The following is a 16,523-nucleotide window of genomic DNA, read 5'->3' as shown; positions in this document are numbered from 1 at the left end:
TGCGACAGGGCTGTCTAGTAGTTTATTCCTAGCTGTCGTACCCGTTGTTGTGTTGTTCTAAGTGATGGATGCTGAGCTGCTGATAAGGAAAGCTACCGAGTGGTCATTCTACAGTATCCTTTGTGTTTTCATTTAGTTCTTCTGGTGTTTTACTTGTTGAAATTCATGCTCCGCGAACAGCTTCACTTTCCAAATTAGTTCTTCCCAACTAATAATGGAAGAGAAAACAAAAGATGGGCCAGAAAAGAAAGTAGTTCTTTTCAGAAGAAAAAATAGAAAAATCAAAAAAATTAAAATTCATCAGATCCTTTTGGTTTACTGTGCAATTTATCCTACAATTTCATTCTGTTTTATTCTGTAGGATTAAGTCATATAAAAGAGTCGAGAATAAAAATATAAAAATATACATTCCTATTTTTAAAAGATACAATCTTTAATATGATAATAATTCATGTTGCTAATTATTTAACTGAATTTCAGCATATGTCTCAGGTTTTCTGCATTTTTAAGAAAAGTTACTGTAGTTAATGAAAGCAATCTGTCAGCATGGCTCTTTGACATTTAATATTTTGAATCAATTTATTAAACTACAGGAAAAAGTTCTGGTAGTTCACATGGTGGAAAAACAGGAACTTTTCTCTTTACTAAATTACTTTTGTTTAGTATGAGTGGCCAATGATGAGGTCTTCATCAGTAGGAAAAGTTGTAAAACCCTCCTTCACGTTTTCCAAAGCCTTTCTTTCTGTGGGCTGCTTCTGGACCCCGAGCCTCTGGTTTGCCACCCTAATTATGACTTTTGTTATAAAACAGGAAAATCTACAAACTTTGGCTGTAAATTACAAGAGCAGTAAGTTTTTTGTGTCAGTTATTTGTAATTTGTTTATTTCTGCAACTATTTATGCTTCATATTGTTTGCAGCACATGAACTGATCTCAGATTTCTATTTAAACTTCTTGGAATGAGGCAGAATTTTATATCCTGAAGGCATCAAAATTAAGAAACATTTGTCTACGATCCCTGTCAGTTTCACCCCATCTGTTTAAAGCAGGAAAGTAAGCCAAGAGATCATTGTATATTCCTGAGCTTTGAAGCTGGTGTTGCATTACAACAGCTGTCATGATTGTTGTGATTTAAATCAGGCTGTTGTAATATTTCAACGTGATGCAAGCATACAAATCTGAAGAGCAACACAATGCTTTGATAAAAACATATGCGATTTATTGTAATAAATATATTTGTTTGGACAAAAAAAATCTGGTCTATTATTCTTCCCAGATGTTTTCTGAGAATAACAACAATGACGCCAAAGAGACGAGGGTCTAAATAAAGGTTATTTATTTCCAGTGTTTGTTGAGGGGAGGAGGTGGTGTTGCGCCCATGTTTTTCTGTAAACACGGGCGAGATGTTCACTCTTCAGCAAACATTGTCTCATGCAGTTTCAAACATTTTTTTTTTCTCCCAGCTTTTTAAAGCACCCGTTCCATTTTACTGCAAAACCCGGGGGGGTGGAAAACTGAAATAAAACTACAATGAAACATTACCGCGATAAAAATCCGATGTTGCTCCGATGCTGCTGTGAATTTAACTAAAAACAGGATAAAATCTGGAATGCCTGTGAGGTTAAAAGAAAAAAACAACCCTCCTTGTGTTTCCAACCATCCATAAAAACAGTTTAAAAACAAAACAAATAAAAGAGGCACTTTTTTTCGTATGTAAAAACTCACTTTTTGGACTATACCTTCACAAAACTACTGTACCAAGCATTACATACTGTAGTATCAGCTTTTATTACTGTTTTCTCAGTCTTTTATTTCATAAAACTATAATAATCCCCCAGTTCCTCAAGCTAATATCTGGCTGTTTTGAGTGTGCTGTGAAAATACAAAATAAAACGACAAGAAACATAAAAAGAAAAAAATAAACTTCCCACAGCACTCAGCTCAGAAAGCAGCCCTCAGTTACTTCCACGTACTTCAAGTACAGCCGAGAAAAACACAGACATGCCGTTTTGAAAAAGACATTATTGTCACAAGCAACTCATGTTAGTCCAAAAAGTGTAATACATTCTTCATACCGCTCCAAAGAGGAAGAACTGAGTCATGATTCCTTATTAAAAAAAACTCTTGCACCTGCTTTCTTCAGTAATACTCGAGTTGACCCTTATATTTGTCATCGTGTCCTATTAAAGTCAGATTCTTGCACTCGTTGGGTTCGATCTTACAGGAGAAAAGTCTGTGTTAGACATCTCTTCAGTCGAATTCCAGTAACAATCATAATAAGTATGTACAGTAGATACATAAAGTATACTTTGTAGAAAAAATATTGTGCAGTAACCTCAGCTAAAATACCCACATTCATACACGTACACATTCATCCCGGTTTTGTTTTTTGTTTTCCGTTTCACAGATACTGGTAGAACCGTGAGCGGACAACTTGCGCTCCAGAGAGTTTGTGTGGGTGAGCGTCGTCCCCTAAGGAGCCTTTGTTTTTGCTTTGCAGCCCTCTGCCGTTAATGTGCTCCCCGGCTGGAGGCTGAGCCCCAGGGGAATCCGAAGGCGGTGGAGGTGGAGGTCTTTCGGGAGGTCTTTCTTCATGCACTTCTGCGTGATCATCCTCAGGCACCGCTTTGGGCGCAACCTCGACGCTTGGCTCGGAGCCTCTGCTTTGCTCGGAGCCTCTGCTTTGCTCCCTCGCAATCCAGTCTCGAATGGATAAGTCCTGAGAGGAGCATCTAGGCTTCAGGGGGTCTAGAGCTGAGAGTTCGGCCGCCTGGTCCACCCCACCCTGCTCCCGCCAGTCGTTGATGATTGCCAGCTCTGCGAAGTCTCTCTGCCCACCCATGGTGTGCCTCCGTCGGATGTTCTTTTTCTTACTGCGACCGTCGGGAGATCGGTTCTTCTGAGTAAACATGTCATCAGCGGACGTTCGTAGCCTAAACTTGAGCCTCTCTGTGATCTTAAGGTGCCAGGCTGGTTCGGATCGCTCCGACTCACTGCGCGAAGAAGAGCTGAGGCTGCTCGTGGATCGGCCCTTTTTCATCACCTCCAGGACTCGAGACAACCGGCTGGAAGACTCCGCCCTGCCCTCGCTTCGCTCCCCGCTGCCAGCAGCCCCTTCGACTGATGATTCACTGTCTGTTTTCTGTTTCAGGGACCACCTTCTTGAGAGGGTATCGCACTCGATCATGCGGTGTGTTGGGAAGAGCCGCCGTGCTTCCAGTTTTGGTGAGGTGCCCCCTTCGATAGCACTGCCCCCTTTGGCCTCTGCCTTTTCTTGACTTTGCGCTGGGCAGGGTGTGGACTGGCTGCTGCCGCCGCCTGGAGCAAAAACTGGAAAGTCGCTCTCGCTGTCTGTCTCCATCGGTCGTCCCTCGCTGATGAGCTCACTGCGCTCATCATCTGCCTCCTCGCCACCCTGCAGCTCTGGACTCAGCGCGCTTGACTCCGCTCCAGTCAGGAACGTGATAGAGGAGGTGGTGGAGTAGTCAGAGGTGATAGAGCTCACCTCTGCGCCAGCGGACGCCCCCGCACCTGCTCCCAGAGCGGCTCCTGCTGGCAGGTCAGGGGACACTCCCGCAATCCACTTTTTCGGTCTGGATCGTGGCACTGATGCTCCAGAGCTCATGGTCCCAAGGTCTGAGGTGTTTTCATCAAGCTGGGACGGAGGGTCTGACAATGAGGATTTTCCCTGAGGAGCTGTTTGGTAGCTGATGTTGGGAGAGTTGGAAATCTTTGGGGAAGGTAAAGGTGAAGGTGAGGAGCGTCTGGGGGTAATCTTCTCCCTCAGGAATAAAGAGTTTCGGTGCTCTCTCTTAGCTTTAGGTGTGAGCTCCACTGTCCTCCCGTTCTCCTTCCTCTCTTCTGTCCGTGCTTGCTGCTTCGTGCTGGGTTTGGTGTTAGGGCTGGGACGAGTCTCGCCCTGTGCCTCGGTCTGCTGGTTTGGCTTCTGGCCAAAGATTTCCTTCTTGAGGAATACAGAATCCAGATCATCGTCTGAGCTGCTAGGCTGCGGCTTCTCCCTTGACTTCTTTCTTTTGCGGCTGGCTACAGCAAAGATGGAGGAGACCAGGAGGTCTCTGCTGCACTGATCCTTCCCTGAGGAACCCTGCACAGAGGAGAGGGGAACAAAAAGAAAGAGCACAAGAAGAACAAAATGAGCACTGCTGAATCTAAGAAACACAAAAGACGACACAGAAACTTTTAACCCCAACCCCCTTCCTCAAGTCTGTACTCCACCTGTTCCCATGAAGCACCAGACAAACAAGTAGACAGAAAGAGGGACATTAGCAGCATCATAAACAGGGAGCACAGTACTGATTCATGCCGGCTTTAAAGCAGAAGCAGAAGCAGCAGCACAGCATGAACTGAAGCGCGGCTGAAGCTGAAGAGAACAGCAGTGCAATGATGGAAAGCATCTGCCTTTTTTTCCCTCCTACATCCTAACAAGCTGTTGAACACTCCCAAGTTCCTCAGCCACAAGTTTTAAATCCAGGATGTCCCCGAGAAGGACTTCACGAAAGACTTGATGCACAGCAGCCTTTATGGCTCCAACTCGCTAACCATCTAACCATGGAAATTGTTTCGTTTTCACTGTGGATGTGAGGGTCAAATAATGTGTGGTCACAGCACTGAGAATACACAATGGGCCTCAATCACTTGTATGTCCAGACAAATGTTCTGAATTACCATCAGATTCATAGTGAACTTTTTTGTTATTCACCAGGACAAAGATTTTCCCAGAAACTACTGAGAAAGCAATGAAGTTGCTGTAAAACGGAACACTTGCAAAATGCAAAAAAGGAAGACTTTGGTGAATGAAAGCCGGAAGCGGCACACCTCCTCCTCGGGTAAACTGAGAGAGCTGGGCTGCAATAACAGATGTGGAGCCCTTTGAACCACAACTAGAAGAAAATGAAACAAGCAGGTGGAGGACAGGGACCACGTGATCTTTTAATTTTTGTGAATGAGGCCCAGTGTGTAGCAACAGATGAGTGAAAACTGTTCACAGTGAGGTCTGTGGGTGTTTTGAAGTACAAAATCCCTGCACCCTGTGACAGCAATCGTGCATGTTTTCAAACGCCAAACAAATTTTGTGGTCAGTCATTTGTTTAAGTTTTGTGTTTACAATCTTTCTTTCTGATCCTCTGGTATTTAACACCAAATTATCTTTTTAACGTTCCTTATTTTTTGACAGGCTGTCTTTGAACCATAAAACAAAGTCCAGCACCACATCCGTCTCTTAATGAGAACATTGCAGATGTTGCTGTTTAATTTCTTATATGTATTCTAGTAGTGTTGTGAGTACCACAAATTAGTCTTTTTCACTGTTCGGGAATAAGGCAGAAAATCAGAACAAGTAAACAAGATGCTGCTCTAAATTAAATTAGGTGAAAATGCCTTCAGCAGTAAGTTTATATCATCTGTTCTCTTCCTACCTCCTCTCATCCCACACCATCAGACACTGGAGACACACACTCACCTTTGATTTAGCTGAGTCACTAGTTGGGGAATCTGTAGGTAGAAGAGAAAAAGAGAAACACGTTAGATGATTTAACAACACAGGTGAGCACACAGAGGGGGTTAAACGTGTGGAAATGAGTGTGACAGGAAACAAAGGAGGAGAAAGAACCATGTTGATGAGAAGAAGCATGATGAAAAACACCAGACGAGACCGATGAGAGGTGAGAGCAAACACAAGCGGACAACAGGCCATGCTGCACACGGGGACAGATGAGCTCAGCGTTACACTCAGGTCCACGTCTGTATGTGTGACATGTGACATGACATGTGACATGACATTGTTTCCTAATTAAGTGTAGACCAGAGGGTGTCAGAAAACCCACAGAAGATGCTGACGGCTATTTCCATCAAAGCTCCTCTTGGTGATTCTGAGTGCAACTTTTGCAACGAACAGCAGCGGGGCAGATGACGTGCCATGCAACACGAGGATGGTGATCGATTTGTTATCCAGGAATGAAACCGTGGTCCTGTGGTAGCATTTTCTGATAGAAAAAAAAATTGGTAGTGGCCACACATGAGGATTTCTCCTGATACTTTCAACAATTTCTTGGGCTGCACTGTATGAATTATGAACAAATGCTTCTGTTGTAATTGTCACTGCAAGTGTCAACCTCTCACGTGTCTTAATCTCTGTGGTTTGTGCTACTTTTCAGATCATCCAACTAGGTTTTAAAAAGTTTCTTTAGGTTAAGAAATACTTGAGTTTACTATCATTTTCAAAGCCATGAAGAGGTGAAACTGTCCAAAAAGCATGTAATTTGTTACTGTAGATGACCCAGTTCATATCATTCACATGCTAGGAGCACTGCACATTAATGTTGATTGCCTCCTGATGACACAGTAACTGCTAGCTAGCTACAACCCATAGACTGTATATAAAAAATGCAAGAGCCACCAAAAAGGCTTCTATTACCTGTACTTTTAAAATAGCAAGCACAGACTGAGATTGCTTCTTTAAAAAGTCAGTGTTCAGCTGATGTTCATACAGTAAATTATGATTTCATGTAGCGTAAAATGGACAATAGAGTCTGGCTTCATTTTGACTGACTGGTCACTATTTTATGAATGGGCAGTATTTTCAGTTCTTCAGTGAGATCCAAACCTCTCGTCATGTCAAGTTTAAGGTGAAAGTCTAAATTCCCAGTTCATGTTTTACACAGAACTTTAAAAGTCAACAGTTATTCTCACAGCGGTTGCTTCCATCTTTTACATACAGTCTATGATAAAACCACAGTATATAGAGATTTTGGAGACATGTCGTCATAGCTTCTTTTTTCTGACTAAGATTCGTTTGCCAGAAAGGAGATAAACACATAATAAACAAAGTTGCAAATAATTTGAATGATCTGAATATTCTTTTTCTGATTTTCCAGATATTGCAATAATGTTGTCATGAAGCTTTTTAGCACAAATATTTGTACAGTGACAATCTAATGATGTGACAGCCCTTTTCCTAGCCATGTTTTTTTGTAACTGTCAACCTTATTTTAAAAAAAAAGCCTAAAATTAAACTTCAGTATTAAAATAACAAATATGGTTTAAGCTTCTAACTGGAGATCAATGTTACCGATCCATTTCTGTCAAAACAGGTTGATACCAAATTTGCCAATGAAGCAATGTGAGATGATATGAGGTCTCAGACACATTGACACAGTGATGACAAAAAACATCTATGGAAGAAACCAAATAAAGAAAAAAAGAAATGAAGGTGACGGGGGGGTCACAGAGGGGCTAGCTATATGAGAAGAGAGGACACTACATGAGAATGAGTGTGTCAGCAAGGAAAACCTATAATCAGTCCTCACCTGCTCTGCAATCTGTCACTCATAGCGTCCCTTAGCTAAAATTTGTGTTTGTGTGACATAGCCAAGCCCCCCTATACACCCCTTACAATACAGATGGAGGCACAATATGCAGGTGCACACTGACCAGTGACGTAGAAACCGTACCATGCTATCTCTCCTGTTGGCAAGCTTGCGAGACAGTGAGGAGAGACAGCGGAGAGCCTTTCAGACAGTAGCACCGGCCTGTGTTAGGTATACTCTGATAGAAAACCGGACACCGTACAGTACCGTGTTGCCGCTTCGCTTCCCCTTTTCATCAAGCTTTCTTTGATTAACTTTTTTGTTTGTTTGTTTGTTTTGTTTTCTTCTCTCTCTTTGGCATTTCTTAATAGAGCTGCGGGTTCCTGCAGACTAGGCAGCTACACTGCGGGCAACAATCCTCCTTCTTCCTACAGTTCCAGCTGTCCATCACAGACATTATAGAGTCCATCAGTGACATCATGGTGTGATAGACTCCTCCCACTTGGCCTGTGTCAAGATCAGTATGTGTGAATGCTGGGAAAGCCGTTAGGACACCCGACAGAGCCTCACTAGAGACAGAGGAATCAGAGGTCGCCTTTTACTGTAAAAACATCTAGTTCTGACGTGCCAAAGAACATGCCGTATTAGTGCAACAGTAGGCAGGAAAAAGAGGGGGAAATGGGGGTACCAAAAAGGGCAGAAGGTTGTTTAAAAAGAACTGCTTAAAAGGCTAGCATATACCGAAAAGGAGGAATAGATTTTAAAGCAAATGAAGGAGGGAGGCAATTTTTTGCATCCTTTTGGGGATGCAAATAAATTGCCCACTGAATCCCACACAGGGATTTGGACCGGCCTGTTCTCATATCGGGGCTGTCAGATAATGCCGTTTTGTCAAAGCTGCTGGTGTGTCTCAGCAGAAGGTGTCCTTTCGCAGTAGAGTGCATAACACGCCGGGTTATAGAATCAACGAACGGATCTTTAAAGAGGTGTAAACTTAACCAAGGAATAAAAATTAAGACAATCCATGATTTTTCCCTGTGCACAAAACTTGGAATAAATTGGAATAAAGATGTTTTTTTACCAGGTGAGCTACGTGGGGTTTTATTTACAGAAGTTAAGTTCTTGAAATGGTCAGAATTAAGATGAAAATTTGGACTTTTGTTATGTAATATGTGGCCCCCAAAAGCCCAGTTTGAGGTAATAAAAAGTCTTCTAAGCTCAAAACAGGATGCGAACCACAGTCGAATCAACCACAATAATCGTGCTGTTAAGCTTGTAACTTCTGACACTGCCACCCTTACTGATGTCCTAATTCCTAACACCTAATAAGTTTACAGAGCTGCAAAAGCAGGGCCAAAAGACACCTGACAAAAGGGCATTATGTAACGTCCCAGAATGAGAATTCATTGTTTGGACTCAGTGTTAGCCATTCTTCCTAATGGCAACAGCCAAAGGAGCAAAAGGGGAAGCTTGGCCTGGGGAAGAAGCAGCATCATCAACATTTGTTTCTAATCTTAAACACAACCGGTCCCTCCCAGCTTTGACCACAGTGCTCAGCGGTGAAAGGGTAGAGAAAGGTTAACCCACCACTGAGTTGGCCTGCCAAAATGCAGCGTGTTACCTGATACTTCACCCTGCGATGTGCCCGTACGGCCGATGTTGGTGAGCAGGTGATCGATGTTGGGGAGGGGCTGAGACTCCACTGCACTCTCCTCCTGGGACACAGTCTGAAAGGAGGAAGGAGAAGTTAATGATTTGATTTGGGTATCTTTCATCATAAAAGGTAAAACAGTTTTTTGCTGGTTTGTTAATTTTCTTCATTCAACGTCCAATCAAAAAGCAGGTCAACTTCATAGCAATGTTCAGTGAATGCAGCTCGGTGTTGGGCACCTCATTCTTCCATTAACTTTGCTGTTGGAACTGTGAACTATCCTTTGAAAGAACACATACTTAACTTCTTGGGTGCTGCATAAGTTAGTTGAAACCAATTTTCAAACATGTACTCTGAACAACATCAGGAGAATTACGCGTCTAAAGCTGTCCTTTCTCACATGTAGCACACAGCACATGGGAAATACTCAGAAACACCACAAGGGACAGTGGTGTTGCTACTAGAGTGTTTTAGTTGGGGTAGGAAGCATTGCTGCAGTTGTACTGTTACTTCTTTTCACACTGATGAGGTTCCACATTTCAACCAATAGGAGAACGGAGCATTACAAAGATGAAAGTGCTTCTTTTAGGAAAATCATGGTGGGCAGATTCTGCAGGATGCAACTGAAAATCACATCCAGTAGCCACAGAATGGCACCAGCGATTTGTTGGTGGTGGAAGAAAAAAAAAAAAAAAAAAACACTAAAATTTTGTCCTACCACTTTTTGCTTTTTTATTTGATTTAGCAGCACCCACAAACCCTCCTTTCCCTTGCAGTCTGCCTCTTTTCTTCGCCTTTGGAAAACCTCTAAGCAATAAATACTTTGGCTGAGCCACGTCCATCTGGTTTTATGTTACTTCCCTCCTTCCTAACAGAGCTGGGTAGTAACACCAATCATGTTTTTGAGCTGCAATGTTTTTGTTTTTGATCAATGCTTTCGAACTGATTCAGTGTTTTTTCTCTTTGCCATCTACATTTTTTTTTGCCAACTCACTTCACCAAAACTGCCTTTTTTGTTTTAGTATTTAGAGAAGAAAACAATGTTATTGTAGTAACGTCTGTACCCACCACTGGCTCTCCATTTCCATCTTCAGTGAAGAACCAATCGTACTGCAAGACACGAAATAAACGTGAGAAAATAAAAAATTTGTGTGCATGTTTGAATCAGTGACCCAACACTGAAACTCACATTTTGAATGAGGGTCTCCACTATCTTGTACTGGTCGGGCATGTGCGTCACCATATGGGTCATGTTGTCCTCGGTGGTGCGCACCAGAGTTGGGCCGAACACGATGGCCAGGTTCCTCGGTTCCATCTGACATTTTTAAAAAAAAAAGTTTTTTCTTTTTTTGTTTGTCTCCAAACTGAGTAACTCAGAACAGAGTGGTCTACATAATTGTATAAATAAGACTACAGACAAGAACAAAAATATGTAAACAACAAAAGCAACAATGACAACAACAACAAATACCTTATTTTTCTCAGAGTTGTCAGCCACAGTTTTCAGGTGAGCTGAGAGGAACTTGAGGGTCTCGTAATGATGAGCCGGTAACTCGTGAAGCTGTAAGGAAAAGAGAAATTACACAAAACACAAATTGAATGTCTGACATCTTAGTTTCTTGCATTTTTGGTTGCATTTTGTGCAATTTTAATGAGGTTAAATGTTACAAAACTACTTCTACTCACCAGTCTCTTCAGCACTTTGAGTCTCTCCACTGGGTCCTCTATCCGGTTGGCCTCTATAAAATCTGTGTACCTCTCTGCAGGACGAAAAAAGAAGAAGTAAAAGTAATTTTACAGATGACAGTTCTCCTTTTTAACCACTAGATGGCAAGAAGAATCAACTTACCATTGGTGAACAGGGGCTCGGGGAGTTTCCGAAAGAAGGACTTGAGTAAACTACTGATCACATTGAGGTCCCTCCATTTCTGCACAAAAACACAATTAATTTAGCAAAAGGCTCATTTGGGAAAACAAGTTTTCTGCTGCATAATGTTTGTGATCCAGAAATACAAGCTTACCCAGCTTCTGCAATAAATAGATATTACATTTTAAAGATTTACCCATCACTGGCCAGAGTACAAAGATGTAGAAAAGAGACCTGTCAATCTGCAGCTTTTAAAAATACTTCAGGCCATTAGGGAAACGCACTTCAAGGAGAGTTTAATTAAAGCAGCAGCAGATCAATGAAAGGACACTCACATCGTCTTGGATGTCGATATCATTCATGCCCTTGTTATTGAGCTCCTCCTGCATGTTGGAGATCGCAGCATTGTTTCCAGGAACTCTGTAAATGCCTGTGTACTCCAGCCCCCTCTCTTCCACCAGCTTACAGCAAACCTCCACAATCAGAGGCACAAACTGGAACACAGAGGAATGAGGACCGTGTTTTAAAAGGCCCATTCCAGAGCAGAACATTGGGTTTGTGCACTGAATAAAACCAGCCCGAACCTTGTTGGTCTGTGCAGGAGGACAGTCGTCCAGTCTCACTCCAAACGTGACTCCAGGAGATGGCTTCTTCTCGAAAGGTTTCCTCATCAGTCCTGGGATGCCCTTTCGCCATGTCCCTTTATCCTTGGGAGGGCTGGTGTCATCTGCACACACAGGACAACACACAGGATACCGTGAATAGTAGCTTCTAATTACAACATGTCTGAGAAGGATAAGTTAAGGATATGTAGTAAAATCCAATAACTCCTTTTATATGATTGATGTTTAGCTACTGTGTGTAAATCCTGAGCACTTCTGCTTTTATTCTTATCTGGATCCAAATGCTGTCAAATACAGGATTTATTAAGCGCAGAATGGATTCGACTGTCAGGATTATTGTGATGCTCCAGATATGAATACAGAACTATACTGACTGTTTTCTTGCAGTCTTCTTGCCACTCTAATACGTTTTGTACTGCTAAGCTGAGTAGTTTCTGGCACAAGGTGCAACAATCTTCAAGTTTATTACCTTTAACAGGCACGAATCAAGCTCTACGGGTGTTGTACTTGAGGCACAGCTCATTGAACGTGTACTTACTTGCATTAAAGTAACATTAACTGTAAAACAATGAGTTATTACTTCCAGAAGTGATACCCTCCATCGTCATCATCAAAACACCTTCAACGCACTGTAGTAAATGTTTATATACTACTTTTACATAACAAATGAAGGAAGCATTAGTAATTAATTTTATTATTTATCAGATATAAAATGTTCTTCCTTTTCATACCTTTGTGCATGTTCTTCCTCTCCTGCTCAGCTTTGGGTGAGTGTGGGCTTGTTGCTTTGGTCTCTCCTTTCCCTCCCAGCAGCGTCTGCCTTAGCGACTGGCGTGAAGTTCTGGGAGACGGCTCCGTCTTGCTGCCAGTCGGGCTGCATGAGACATGGACACGAAACTTTCAGAGAATTCCCATGAGCTATGAGACACCTCCCTTCCCCGCTCACCTGCTTTCATGTCACCCTTACCTCATCAAGGTGTTGTACTCTTTGATCTTCCTGCTGATGAGGTCGTGGCTAGTAAAGTCGGCATTCTAAAAAAAAAGGGAAGACGGAAAAAACGACAGGGCGTGATATGAGACGTGATAACAAATGTTTGCGGGAATCTGGTGCAATTGTGCCCTTCAGCCCGGCCTTACAGACTATGACAGATCGTTATATAACCTGCAGCTCTCAGGTGTCACAGGGAGGACTGTTAGAACAAAACATTTGGCTGGTTAGGTCCTCAAAAGAGTTTATATTTCAAATACGGGAAGATGCACCTACTTTGTTCTTCATTTCATCTCCAAAATGTCACAAAACATTCCAAAAAGTTTCATCCAACCAAAACTCAAAGAGATTCAGTTTATTCAGTTTTAGTCACATAAATGTTACCCAGAAGTCCAGAAAAAGAAATGAACACAACGAGTCCTGCTGACAGAAATCTGCAGATGAACACACAAATTCAGCTATTTTATTGTCCCTGTGCAACTGAAATGTAACTGTGTCATCCTTAACTGGCACATTTATTTTGAAATCCCGCATATTTAAAACAAATAATTAGAACTAGAATAAGCACCATAATAAACACCATGGAGTCACAAGCTAGCGTACTCCTAGTCCTGATCCCAAGCTCGGATAAATGGGAGGATTGCGTCACGAAGAGCAACCAGAATAAAATCTGTGCCAAATCAAATATGCGGCTCTATCCACTGAGGCGACCCCCTGAGAAATAAGGGAGCAGCCGACAGTACCAAGAATCACATGAATGTTTACAATCGAAAGAACGCGGAAAGAGCACAATTGAGGAAACAAGTAAATACAAATTTGAAGAAAAACTAACTGGTGTGGGGAGTTTTGATGAAACGCCATGCAGAAATTCTGCATTTATGTAGCAAAGATCGTCGCTGCCTCAGTGGCTTTTAGAAAGCCACAAATTATTAGAAAATATCAATAACTGAGCGGAAAATTAGAGCAGCACTGTATGTGAGAGAAGAGGGTGGCTTATGGATCGCTAATTTGATATTTTCCATTAATATTTTAATTCGATAACTTGAGTAAAAATATTCCAACAGCTCATCTGTTTAAGAGGAAAGTTGTAAATCTTTGTTTAGATTAGAGCTGTACAACACATGTTCTCGCTGAATCTGGAAGCTGTTTTCTGTGCTAAACATTATGAATTCTGTCCGTCTTTTACAGGAATCAAATTCCTGTTTATCTGCTTTTTAAACCCCAGTGTACTCGCATATGTCAGCCTGTAACCCATGCACTGTACTTCATAAAGTTTCAACAAATAAACAGATGCTAATCACACAGCTATGGGTTGAGGAAACTGTCTAAACTTGCTTTGCAAGAAGGTTACATGCTTTAAAAGCTTTGCTCAATCAAAGGAGATGAAAGCTAATGCGCATGAAAGCCCCCGAGGACACTCTTAGTGAGAACTACTGAGCTGCAAGCTGCCGAATATATCAGTAAAAATCGTAAAATTACAAATGCCAAACCGCTTATTTAACCCGTGACGAACATGATAATATTGGTATCTGTTTTTATGACTTTATCACATCTGAAAACAAAATTTTTCAAATTCTTTCAGTGTTTTTTTTTTTTTTCTCCTGAGGAGACGAGCAGAGTCACAGCACTTGGACTCAAACAACTTAACTTTAACTTAATTTGCCTGCTTATGAAAGTTTGGGTCTTGTGACTGCTTTTTGTATAATGACTGTCCCAACAGTTTGAACCCAAGACTCGCACCTCGTCATCCAGGTTGCTGTTCTCCTGTATGACTCTGATCCAGGCCAGCATGTCCTCCCGGTCCTCAGCCTGGAACAGGTACTCGCAGTCCGACGTGGTCAGCCTCAGGACGTTCTTCCGCTTCGTGTCGCTGTAGGAGATGTCAATCAGGCAGGACTTGATGCTGATCGGCAGCGGCTCATCCACTGCTTGGCAGTTGGCGTGTGCTTGGCCCTCCTTTTTGTCTTTGTATAGGCAGAGGTAGTTTCCTCTCAACACGGCGTACATCTGTTTCCACGGCCGCATGCCGCCTCCGACACGCTACATAAAACACGTCATGAAGAAGAGAATAGTTTACAAAGCAAAACAGCAGGAATTCAACCAATCTTAAAAGCACTACTATTGCTTTATAATCACGGTGTTGTGGACAATATGAGACAAGAAAATCTAAACTGCTCAAGCAGGTAAAACAAACAGCAGAGGAAATATAGATAAGATATCATCAAGAAGGAGCTGTTATGGTTAATAAACCAAATTTCGAGCAGGTCAATGGATATAAAAGTGTGTGAGGCATGATTTCTGTGGCACTCTGTGGGTTTTAAACAGAGACGGTGCACACCTTGGCCTTTTCTGTATGAAGCTGCTTAAAATGCAGCAATCCCTCCTTGGTGGCGTCACAGAAGACGTCTGATGAGGAATCTCTCCTTGACCCTGAATCATCCGATGACCTGTCCACAGCCTGAAACGGAGACGAAACCAATGCAAACGCATGAAAGCCCGAAAGGTTTTCAAGTGCAAGACGAGGCGAAAGTGCACCAGTGATATACAGTAAATTAAAAACTCCTTTTAAATGAATCATTTACAAAAGCAGCATGACGCAACTCCCACGGCTCTCCCAGTTTCCACAATATATTCACATTACGGTGAGAGACGTTTATAATGTGGGTGTGAAACAAAGGTTGCATAAATATCTGAGCAGGAAACGCTGATAAAACAAAGAGCCGACAGTGAGCTCATAAAAAAAAAAAACTTACCTTCATAAGACTTTTCAGACCAGGTATCAAGGACCGCCTAGACAAAAATGGAAAAAAATGTGAGGGCAGCAGAAAGTATGAGATGTGTGTGAGAATAAGCGTTTAAAACTACATCAAATAATAAAACCTGCTTCAGTGGGATTGGTTCAAACAAAATGTGCTCGTTCTCTTTGGTTTTGGAGTAAAACAGAACCAAAACAACCTCTGACTTTACTGCTTAGGAAAGACAACACCCTCTCTTTCTTGAGAGTGTAAAAGCAAAATTGATCAGTCACAGGAGTAAGCTACCCATAAATCCATCCACTGCCAATAAGCTTTCCAGAAATGTGACCTAACAAGTGATCAGTAAATTGTTAAAACTCTGCACACAGCTGATGGACCCGCATCGGAGTTAAACCCAGAGGTATGTTTCGCTTTTTGTGCAGCGCCATGTTTTTACTACTAAACTGTAAATAATCTACTAAAACCTGCCTTTGTTTGTCCTGTTTTTTTTAATACAAGACTGATAGTGGCTGTTTTCACAAGTTTTTACATGCACTGTTGTGAGAGCATCTTACCCTTTGCCTTCTTCCCGGTAGTTATCGAGGCCTTCATCGTACGACTTGGAGCGCTCAGTTTTAGAACCAGAATCTGACTCAATAATTGTGAGACGGAGAGAATCTATTAAAAGAGGGTCACATAATTATTTGAAACTGTCCCTTTCTGCGCCAAATTCAGCAGCTGACTAACCCTTTGATATGGAAAACACACCTTGGTCATGTGACAGCTGGCGGCGAATGAGAGGGGACGGAGAAGGGGGGCTGGCTGGGATGGTGGTGATGATGGGCGTTCCAGATATCACGGCTGAGGCGGGGATGTCCACACTCTCCAGGTCGATGCTCGGACTGGACGGTTCATCTGAGGACAGAAAAGAGGAAACTGAGTTCAGCAAGGCAAGAAAATCATAAAACACTCCCCTGAACATGAAGTATAATAGTCAAAATATATCCGCTAAAAGCTTAAACATACTTAAAAAAGGATCACATGAACACTCAGGCTGGTTTTAAAACGTTTCTTAAACAAACTGTAGTAAAATTACAACATGTTAACTAGGTTTTTACCCAAATATTCAACTTTTCATATATTTGACTATTTCACTGGGTGGGTCCCTCGGGTTGGTTGCTTGGCTACAGAGTAAAGTGTCTAACATAAGGACCAGGCTGGCTTTGGAAAACGTAAAATGCGAGCATAAATTTTGGACTTTTAATTGCATTTCTAAGTTTCACAGCTTTTTCTACTAATAAAGATCTCCCCCATTTAAAGTCATGCTACACCAAA

General features: G+C 42.1%; 1 protein-coding gene across 7 annotated transcripts in view; it reads right to left on the bottom strand.

Moving 5' to 3' along the window:
• Positions 1-1,318: 1,318 nt before the first annotated feature.
• Positions 1,319-16,523, bottom strand: part of LOC120741398 (rho GTPase-activating protein 21-like) — a 101,089-nt gene continuing 85,884 nt past the window's right edge. For 6 of the 7 annotated variants that reach the window (XM_040044289.1, XM_040044288.1, XM_040044285.1 and 3 more), the window contains 17 exons: positions 15,957-16,103; positions 15,764-15,866; positions 15,207-15,243; positions 14,792-14,911; positions 14,194-14,493; positions 12,433-12,497; positions 12,197-12,339; positions 11,427-11,569; positions 11,178-11,336; positions 10,825-10,903; positions 10,662-10,735; positions 10,447-10,536; positions 10,165-10,290; positions 10,044-10,085; positions 8,946-9,051; positions 5,479-5,510; positions 1,319-4,104 (listed from right to left, as the gene is read on the bottom strand). In XM_040044289.1, the coding sequence (XP_039900223.1) occupies positions 2,401-4,104; positions 5,479-5,510; positions 8,946-9,051; positions 10,044-10,085; positions 10,165-10,290; positions 10,447-10,536; positions 10,662-10,735; positions 10,825-10,903; positions 11,178-11,336; positions 11,427-11,569; positions 12,197-12,339; positions 12,433-12,497; positions 14,194-14,493; positions 14,792-14,911; positions 15,207-15,243; positions 15,764-15,866; positions 15,957-16,103 (3,470 nt within the window). In that variant the 3' untranslated portion in view covers positions 1,319-2,400. The remainder of the gene's footprint in view (positions 4,105-5,478; positions 5,511-8,945; positions 9,052-10,043; positions 10,086-10,164; positions 10,291-10,446; positions 10,537-10,661; positions 10,736-10,824; positions 10,904-11,177; positions 11,337-11,426; positions 11,570-12,196; positions 12,340-12,432; positions 12,498-14,193; positions 14,494-14,791; positions 14,912-15,206; positions 15,244-15,763; positions 15,867-15,956; positions 16,104-16,523) is intronic. The other variant, XM_040044287.1, reaches the window with a different exon arrangement.

Source organism: Simochromis diagramma, unplaced genomic scaffold (assembly GCF_900408965.1).
Source record: "Simochromis diagramma unplaced genomic scaffold, fSimDia1.1 OVJJ01000602.1, whole genome shotgun sequence".
Taxonomy (NCBI): domain Eukaryota; kingdom Metazoa; phylum Chordata; class Actinopteri; order Cichliformes; family Cichlidae; genus Simochromis; species Simochromis diagramma.
The sequence above is the reverse complement of the archived record's forward strand: the minus strand, read 5'-3'. Positions and strand labels throughout refer to the sequence as shown.